A 9,655-nucleotide genomic window follows, 5' to 3' on the forward strand; every position below is an offset into this window, starting at 1 on the left:
AGTGGAAGGCTTTTTGCTGGCAGAAGCATTTTGAGAGCGGGCCAGCACATTTTCCACGTTTGCCGTGTCTCGAAGTGCACCTTTTACTCCAAACCTGAAAGAAGCCGGGAACGGGATCACGCCTGGGTCTCGAAGTCGCCCGGGGCCGCGGAATCCAAGCGCCCGGCCTAGCGGGACCGTGGAGTCCCGCTACGGTCCGGCGTGGTCCGCCGTCCTGCGCCCCGCCAGGCCGTCCCCCGGCTCCCGCACGGCCGGCCGCTGACAGAGGCGCAGGGCGGGGAGGTCGGCAGGCCGCGGCGGAGCCAGGCGCGGCGGCGGCCGCCTGTCCGTACCCGTTGTTTACGGCGCCTCGCTAGGCAACGGCGGCAACGCCCGGCAGCGGGCCCCGCGGGGCACAGCGCCCCCCGGCGGCGGGAGGAGGGCGGGGAAGGGGCGGGCCCGCAGGTAGGGGCACGCCCCCCCGTGGCTGACGCCGGCGTTGACTCACGCTCTGCACACGAATGAAAACGCGTACACGGTCCGTGCGAATTATGTCACAGCACTGTTTATTTAATGAACACAATAGTTCAGCTGTTGTCAAACGCGGCCATGACAGGCGAGTGTTTGCTGAATACAAGCGATAGACAAGGCATTTGCAGGCACGGCACACCTGCCTGGAGGGCTAAGATAGGCCCGTACGCACGTGTATGTGTGCAAATACATGTACGTACACAAATACAGGAGTATTAGTAAGCCTTGAATTAACGTGACTTGTTTGGCAAAGTTTACGCTATTAATTCTAGTCATGCCAAGTGACATATTCAGAGAAAAACCAGCAAGTTGTTAGCACATCATCAGAAAATGAGCCTTTGATTTTGCCAGTGCCCAATTAATACATGACAAACCACCATGTCAAAAGCGTAATTGCAATTTAGAAGATAGCTGTTGTATTGATGCATTATCAGACTGGCCTTAGTAATATATACACCGTACTCGGTGAAACGGAGTATCTTTCATCTCTTCCCTATGATCCCTGGCATAGTCCCAAAGATAATAATCGAGTAAAACCGCATTGATCTTTTCACGCATGTCCTGACCCTTCTTCTCATAGAGCTCCAGCAGGTGCTTACAAATCAACGCACAACACCAAATAGAACAGCCACGGATCTCCACCTCCTCTTTATCTCCAGACTGGAAAATTGTTCCTGCAGGACACAACAGAAAGCAATCCAATTATGTTCAAGAGACAGAAGCCCCAGGATAGCCTGAATTCCTCAGTTTGCCTTTTTTTTCCCTTTTCTTTTTTACCCGTGACGTTCTAAGACTGCAGTTTTAAGGCCTTACAACTGATAACACTGTTGCTATGCGTTTTCTAAGGCTGCTTTAATCTTACTACATGCACTTATAAGTTTACCTCCCATTCAATTAAAACAACATCCTGTATTCTAAAGAACAGCTGGTTTAAGAAAAGAGCAGGTGTTTGGGTTATACTGCACATTATGTTACTATTTCTTTGCTTGTGGAGACAAAAAGGATAGTCAAACATAATTCCAAGATAGCATTATGCTGGCAGAAAATATACTAAGATTTAAAAAGCAAAAAAAAAGCGCCCCCCCTAACCAAAAAACCTTAAAACCATATACATATATATATAAAAATAAACGGACTCATTTGTTTGAATGACGTGGTTGGGAATGTCCTTACTAGGATCCATGGAAAAGATAAATTATCTACATGATCTATTTAACATATAGATACAGACACACAAGAGATACACAGCTCTTCTATTAAGATCCATGGATGACTGCATTCATCCATTTATCCTACTGTGTAATTTTAAAATTGCATGATAGCAGTCGTACCTCCAAATACAGTAATTCTACAGTGGAAAAGGGATTAGTTTATGTTTTTATTCACTGAAGTTCATAGTTAATAAGTGCTGGAAAAATGGAACCATGCTTAAAAATGAGATTCTAGTCTTATTCAATTAACTTCATTTAAAGCAATTTTTTTTAATGGATGTTTATAATATTACCTTGCTTGCCACTAGCAGTTCAGTACAGATAACGAGAAATCCTCATGCTTTTACATCATCTTTAAATGAATGAAGAAATTGTTGCTTCTTTTATCTAAACCTCAAAAATCACAACTATACTCATGCTGAAACGTGGTTTTGGCAACAGCAGCCCTTCAGAAACTTGGAGATCAACTGGCTTCGGGTGTCTTTAATCCTTACCAATGTTTAATCCAAGGATTAAAGATCTTTATGAAAACATAACCTTAGATCTCATTCAACATCACTGTTAGAGAGGAAGTTCCCTCCTGTTACCTCATCACTACATAAGAAGTCCTTGTTCCCTGGAGGGAAAAAAACCAAACCAAACCAAAACACATACACATAACCCTTACATGGGCAAACCATTACATCTTAGAAGTAGTTTTAGTCTACAATGGCAAGAGGTAAGATTACTTGGTATTAGTAAGGAAGGAACAAACCTTCACGTAGTTTCTTCATCAGTTCTTCAGAATACTTCATTGCTTTTAAGTGAACAAGAACTTGAGGAATTCTGTAGTCAGCAAATATAGTCAGAGTAGAAATGTCATCAAAAGAACCATCTCCTTTGCCTTCTAATACACTCCATGTATCAGCCACAAGTATTTGTGCCCGTTTATAGAAAGACACCTTTTTTTTCTGATGAAAGAAATTTACAAATTATTTAAGTGCCTGAAACATCAATAAATACAGCAAATGACATGTACAGAGAGAGACAGGTAAGAGTTACATTGCTCTATGAAACATAAACTACCATTCGGTTAAGCAAACGTAGTTAACTAAAACAGCATAAAAGTGCAACATAAACAGCTTAAAATCTAAACAATATTGAACCACAAACAAGTATCATACAGAATGCTAATAAATAAATTGAAATAAAAGAAAAACATAATAGAAGTCACTGCAGTGGAATAAAAATTGTTTAGACTCCACGTGGATCTCAGAACACATTGATACTGGTTTACTTCCACTTGGCAAACACTGTAGTTGGAGTCCAGCAAACATTAATTCTTTCAGAAACCCTAGAGTTCATCCAACCTTTTATTTTGAGGAGAGAAGCGTAAAAGGCCTGTATTGGATTAGACAATTAAAACATTTCATTAATCAATTTATCCATATGTTAAGGAAGTAAAATTCTAGTGAAAACTTTAATGAATGCTCCTGTGTTGTGTAGTATATCTTTCTGGTTAAAGAGGAGAGAGGAAAATTAATTCCAATAGAAGGTGTATTCACAAATACAAGATTTTCTTAGATACTGTCATGGTTCTATCTTTGTCAAACTTTTTTGCTGGTGCTAATCCTGCAAAAATTTTTATGCTTTTGTGACTACTCACAAGGGAAAAGACTAAAAGACAGGCTATGATCTGTATGCTGTTGAGGTTTTCGCTCTATGACGAATACAGCGTGTGAATGTAAATCCACATCTTGAAGAAAAAGAGGTATTGGTGGGTTATTGTTTCTTCCTCCCTTTATAGCTAGATGAGATTTTCAACTTTTGACATGTGCTAAACAACAATAAGTAACTGGAATGTTTAATCTGAAGTACACGTAGGTGGGGATTCAACTTACTTCCAGTTTTATTCTGCCACCCTTCATATCACCACAATTTACAAAAGGCATTTTTAAGCTACTTAAATTTTACTTTATTGCCAAGATGCTACTAATCCTGAGAGCAAAGCATATTTTTGTCATTAAATGCTATTCTCCAGAAACATTGAGAACAAGATCTCCATTTCACAGAACTTCCGCAAACATCCTGAAAACTGCTTCCTTCCCTGTGTTTCCTTCTATACTTGTCATAGATGCACAAACTTACTTCTAGAGAACATACATAATTTCATATGTTAAATAAAAAAACACCACTTGAAACATCACAACAGCAAGTAAATAATTAATAGACCAAATCCCATCATAGCTCCTACTGCCCCAAAGCTAACAGACATCACTCTTAATAGCATTAAGATCTTGTCAGTATAGTAAAAAACTGATCTTCTTCAGCACCACACTATTTTGCAAGAGCAGAGGAAGGAAGAATTCAAACGCAACTTTTCATCTCATGCTGCAATTTAATTTGGAAGAAAAATACTGTCTGGGCCTTAGCACTGAGCAGATGAATGAATAATTTGTTTCAATTATTGCTAATTTTTATGCTGCACAAAGCTTCTGAGTTTTATGTAAAATTCTCAATATGAAAAAGAGTATTAAACATTTCTAGTATTTTTTCCCACCATTCTTTTCAACAGAAAGCAAGGAAAGCATTAGGTGGATGATACTATGTCTCAAAGACAGTACGAATTGTCCAAACCCAGAACATTTTACCAGATGGCAATACACTTCTTTTTTTTTTCTCTGCAACACCCTCGCTTTGAAGGAAAAGCTACTTGTGTCTTCTCTCCACTACAATGAGCCAGTGTCAAGAGATATAACTAATTATGACCAACGATATTAAAAGAAGAAAGTATACTGTGTTGGCAAAGAGCAAAATGGGATAGCTAGTTTAAAAAAAGTAAAGAATAGGAAGATCATGCGAATTTGACAACCTCGGTCCTAGGTGATGGGAAATAAATACACACAACGTCAATGACTAGAAGCTCAGAAGGGACTCCACTGTGTCTGCATCAGAACATGAAAACCCTGATATACAACATAGTCCAATATTTAAACTTCTGTCAGAATTCAAATTCAACACAGCTTCTAAATATGAACTATCTACCCAAGGACAAAAAGGGGATTTTGGTTTACACTTCACATTTCAGAAGCAAAAGAACATTGGCAATTTCTAAAATTACGTTGAGGACTGTGTAATTATGAAAAAATACTTTGTGTATGTGATTGGAAAAACATAGCCAAAGAACTGTGTTAATGTTAGATCACCTAGAAGATCAGAACATAGTAGAGCTGTAGTAGTCTATGACAGTATGATTCTGCTGCAGAATAATTTATTTTATAATCATATTTGTTTCTATTATGGAGAGTTACTGAAAAATACTGGTTTGCTATTGCATGTCTCACCATCTTTTCAGTTCCCTCCTAACCCTTTATTGAAGGCAAAGTCTTACTTGTGAGAGCGATAGAAATGATGTTGATACTGTGATCCATGGCACCTCACATTAGGTGCTAATACTGATTATTTAAAAAAAAAAAAAAAAGAACAAGTAGGGTGTAAACTTGGTCTACATTATTTCACCCACCTTCAAAATACACATCTTGCTTAGTGAAAGCAGAAAAACAGCTTCGATATTCATGCAACAGGCTTTACTACTATGTCAGTGCTTACGGTCTGGGATCATTTTTGGAACATCTTTTCATTCTGTGGTCTGCTGCTGCTTTTAGGGAGGCTTGCTTTATAAAGCACTCAGCATCATCTCACGAAAGACATTACGTCAATGAATACAGTCACTCTAAAGATAAGAAAATACTCTATTTATCACTTTACTTGGAAAATATTTCCTTTTTGATCATAAAAATCGCCCAAAAATTACTTTATATGTAAAAAAATCCCAATAAATTAAACGAGTAGCTTCAAAGATTAGTTAGAAAGAACCTCTTGATTTTTCATGCAAACATATCTTACTTCATAGCAGGACACAAAAGAAAATAAAATCATGCCACCTACTGAAGGGTAGATTTAAGTGATAAATGCAATAGGTTCAAAGCTCCAGTGACTGGTGTTCCAGGAAGTTACCTTGAAAAGACTGCACAGACTATTAGTATAGATTGCACTGTCACTTGAATAAAATCTTTTGGACATAATGATGTAACAGCTAAATACTACTGCAGAAGGAACTGAGCATAGGAGCAGCTACACGTCACTGATGCTAAATAAAGATCGTGCCTGTCCAGGCAAAACCAGAGACACAGATAATACCAGATACTCTTTGTTTACTTCCCATCAGTTTGTCTCAGTAAAATGGTTCCAAAAAGCTTCAGTATACTGTCAACCCTGACAAAAGTATGGGTTCATTCTGGCCTGTAGTCATTTGTGCAATGCCTGTTGCATTAACAACGATTACAGCGTGGATTCCCAGTTGTTGTACATTTTCACAATTCTACCAGAGTTTTGTTTCCTTCATAAGCTGTGGAGATCCTCAAGGTAAAAGAAGAGAGATGGGGGGGCAGGGAGGGTTGGTAGCAATTCCAGGGGGAAAAAAAGGGAAAAAATATCCTGATTTTTCAAGCAGAAATTATCTCAAATATTATGCATTTGTAAGGACTACAAAGGAGTCGTGATCTAACTGGGAACTTGGAGTGTATCAAAATAAATTACAACAAAGTGATGAAGACAGAGACAGCATATGAAAAAAATGGCTCTCCTCTGGAGAAAAAAGTGACTCTTGCCATTAGAAATACATTCCTGACTCGTTAAGGACTTGAGAAAATCAAGATTCTTTTACTGTTAATAAATTGTGTGATTTTGTTTTCAGAGGTTTAGACTGATAGAGAAATGAAATCTCAATTATTTTACCCATCTTAACAAAAAAAGTATACTGTGGTGCAAGAGTATTATTTAAAAAAACCTTATTCCCTATCCGTATGACTCATAGCAATTTACATAATTAAGATCAACTGCTCTAAAGTCTTATTTTCCTTTCATTATACAGACCAGTATCTTTACTGATTTGAGGAAAAAATATTTAAAGAATAGTAATTTTCCTTCTTATTTCTCTTGAATTTTATTTTTGAATACACCGAGTTCCACAGAAACATTTCTGTTCACTTTCCATTTCCCGGATTAAAAAACTCAACAATTCACAAATACTAGATCAATTCTGAACTATCCTCTCAGAAAAATTTACATAGACAAGAGCTATCTTTCAAAGTCACAATAAGCAAAGAGTAAATTCTTATCACAAGAAAGTAAATGTTAGAACCTTACCTCAAATACGGCTTCATCTCTGTAAGAAGGAAAATTTTCCAGTATTAGATGTAGTAGTTTCTGAGCATTTTTCTCACTCATTTTAACGCAGGTGAGGAAAGAGCCTCCAAACTTCTCTAACAGAACTGTTCCACTTTCATTCAGCACCTGATGTCTTTCTTCAATCAAAGGTATGGGCACTTCTGTGTCAGAGCGAAATACATGCCTAACTTGGTCAAGCGTCATGGTGGCAAAATACGATGCACTGGTAATAGGTATTCCTTCAGAAAAGTAAAAATAACATGTTTAGGCTACAATAACATATTCTAAAACCTAATGCAGTGGCCTGCTATACAGATGAGAGCATTTATACGTCAAGATCTAAAGAGTCTATCAACTCTTAAAATCAACTGAGCGTTCAGCGATAACTGCACTCACACAGCTGCTTAAAACTAAATTTCTGTTCGCACACAGTGCTTCCTTCTACAGGTAAGAATTTCCAACACGCGACCACGAAACCTTTCTCAGTTTTATATGTAGTTTTTCCCCAACTGCTTAGTCTTCATCTTTGAGCGTGGCGTTGACATAGCACGCTGGCAAATACAGTTAGCATACAGCGAGTATAGTCAGCATAGGCCTATTTTCCCTTAGGTCCCAATCACACTGTGTATTTGCAAAAAGTATCTTAACACAAACCTTCCCTTAATTTACAAACAAATACGTAGGAAATTAATTAGGACTTCCATCTACGCATAGAAATAGGTTTGTTTTTTTTCCTGATGACAGCAACAAGCGTGAGCACTATAACACTGGTGTTGGAGGCATATGGGTTTTCAGGCTCATGGAGCCGCGTTGGTACTAGAGTAGTCCAGAGAATTCTCAGTGTAAGCCTCGTTTTCTCTTTTGTCATGGAAATACGCAATTTGTCTTCAGAACACACGTGAAACAACAGAAGTTCACTACAGAGATTCCTTAAAGTCTTTTCAATGGAAAAGAGACAACCCGATTAGACCCACCATCTACGCAGCTTCAGTACAAGGCACCGTGTTAAAGCGCTCACAGTCAACCTCCCCCAGGCTCTACCGGGCTGCCGAAACGGCAAGCAAGAGTTTGCAAAAAACAGCACCCGTTTCTGAGGTAGCGCTTTTATCTTACGCTCATCGCTCGGTTTCTAACGCCCACCACCCCCCGGCTCCTCAGCGGAGCCCGCACCCGCCGGTCGAGGTGAGGCGCTGCCCGGTGCCCGCGGCCGGCGGGAGCCCCGGTCCGCTGCCGCTCACTAACCGTCGTCAAGGGCCCTGTTGACGGCAGCGCAGAGGGACCAGTAGCCGCTGTACGTTTTATCCTTGTACTTCACCAGATACTTCTGCTCTTCCTGCTCGGCCCAGAAAGAGAAGTTGAGAGTGTCCACCAGGAACACCCAGTTCACCGCCTCCTCGCTAGCGGCCCGCGGATTCAGCTCGTGGAGGCTCTTCCACCCCGCCAGCCCGAACTCCGCCGCCGAGGCTTTGTCAAACAAACTCTCCGCCACCCGCCGCACCCCCTCCTCGTCCACGGAGACATCTTTGCTGTTGCCGGCTATAAACTTGGCGGACTCCAGCGGGGACGGGAACATCTCCATGCTCAGCCGCCTCTGGGTACAGTAAACACGGACGCTTTCAAAGCCAGCCCCTCTGTCGTGCCCCCGCCCCTCCCAGCCCGCGGAGCACCGACGGGCAGCGGCTCAGCAACAAGCCACCCCGCCGCCCGCACCCCAGCGCGCCTCACGCCTTTAGTCCCGCAGCCGGTCCTGGATCAGCAGCTGCGTGAAGCGCCACAGCTGCAACGATTCCCACTTAACAGCGGCCGCCCCTCACGTCCGGACCCCCGTTGCCGCCGCCGCCGCGCAGGCGCCCGGGGCAGCCGAGGCGGGGCGGGGCTTGAGCCGTGCAGCGCGGTGGGCCTCTCGCATCCACGGTCCGTGGCCGTGCCGCCGCCCGTCACTCGCAGCCCCTCTCCTTCCAGACTCACGGCAGGGCGTAGAGACAGGCGCCCCCCTCAAGGCCGAGGCCTCCCACCCAGCCGGTTCCCGCGCGGCGAGGCAGCCTTTAAAGAGGAGCCCCGCGTGGGGCACGCCGTTTCAGCCTGCACGGCGGAGCTGGTCCTCAGCTGCGGGTACGGTAAGGCCGGACGCGGTACTAGCACCCCCAGCACTGCCCCCCCTCCCAGGCGGCCGGCTTCTGGGGGCAGGGAGAGTGGAGCGGAGACCCGGAGGGAGGATGCGCGCTGACCCCGAGCCCGCGGGAAGCTCCTAGGCCGGCAGGAACCCCCGCGGCGCACCCAGAGTCATGAACGGTTATGCTAAGAAAACCCCCCAAAATCATGCCACGCTGGAGCAGTGCACATGCTCGGCTTCTTGGAAAGGAAGTTTTCCACAAGATCGTTATCACTGAAAAGAAAAAGGCAAACAAAAAGCATTCGCATCTTGATAGTTGTAGAGCTTTCCTCCCGATTTAAACCCAAAACCAAACCACCACCCCCAATCCCACCCTCTTACACCCACACAAGCTGGAAGGGCACAGGAAAACTCGGTGCCAGTATTTTAGTTCGCTTTGCCTCGATTGCGCATTTCTCCTAAGTTACGTTGAGCCTCTCCCGAGCGGGAGCCAGTGTTACGGACAGGCACATCTAGCTGCTGAGCCAAACGCTACTCCACTTCCCGTGGACAAGTAAGGTGCTGGCAGTTTTTTGTCTTTAGAGGTTTGATTATAGCTCTGCCAAGGAGGTCA

At 42.8% G+C, this 9,655-nt stretch overlaps 2 protein-coding genes across 8 annotated transcripts in view; both read right to left on the reverse strand.

The window, feature by feature from the left end:
• Positions 1–360, reverse strand: part of KIF27 (kinesin family member 27) — a 34,561-nt gene extending 34,201 nt beyond the window's left edge. For 3 of the 6 annotated variants that reach the window (XM_054810538.1, XM_054810536.1, XM_054810541.1), the window contains exon 1: positions 81–360. The gene's annotated coding sequence lies outside the window, so the exon portion shown is untranslated. The remainder of the gene's footprint in view (positions 1–80) is intronic. The other 3 variants (XM_054810539.1, XM_054810537.1, XM_054810540.1) reach the window with 2 other exon arrangements.
• A 165-nt stretch (positions 361–525) lies between these two features.
• On the reverse strand, positions 526–8,788 carry QNG1 (Q-nucleotide N-glycosylase 1). Of its 2 annotated transcripts, none has more exons than XM_054810656.1 (4): positions 8,172–8,788; positions 6,909–7,168; positions 2,476–2,671; positions 526–1,184 (listed from the first exon to the last, which is right to left on the reverse strand). In XM_054810656.1, exons 1-4 carry the CDS (start codon positions 8,506–8,508, stop codon positions 952–954), a joined length of 1,026 nt encoding a protein of 341 aa, XP_054666631.1. In that variant the 5' UTR covers positions 8,509–8,788; the 3' UTR covers positions 526–951. The 2 variants fall into 2 exon arrangements, with proteins under 2 accessions (XP_054666631.1, XP_054666632.1); XM_054810657.1 differs by lacking the exon at positions 8,172–8,788 and adding an exon at positions 7,656–8,142 and having other exon boundaries at positions 532–1,184; positions 6,909–7,171.
• Between the last annotated feature and the right edge of the window lie 867 nt (positions 8,789–9,655).

Source organism: Grus americana, chromosome Z (genome assembly GCF_028858705.1).
Source record: "Grus americana isolate bGruAme1 chromosome Z, bGruAme1.mat, whole genome shotgun sequence".
In the NCBI taxonomy this organism is placed as follows: Eukaryota; Metazoa; Chordata; class Aves; order Gruiformes; family Gruidae; genus Grus; species Grus americana.

Bases quoted from the DNA above. Each gene is read 5' to 3' on its own strand.
- QNG1 (XM_054810656.1), bottom strand. From the start codon at position 8,508: ATGGAGATGTTCCCGTCCCCGCTGGAGTCCGCCAAGTTTATAGCCGGC. The intron at 7,169-8,171 runs GTTAGTGAGCGG...ACTTTTCTGAAG, and splicing joins CAACAGGGCCCTTGACGACG to GAATACCTATTACCAGTGCA. The intron at 2,672-6,908 runs GTAAGGTTCTAA...TTCTTTCATCAG, and splicing joins GAGATGAAGCCGTATTTGAG to AAAAAAAAGGTGTCTTTCTA.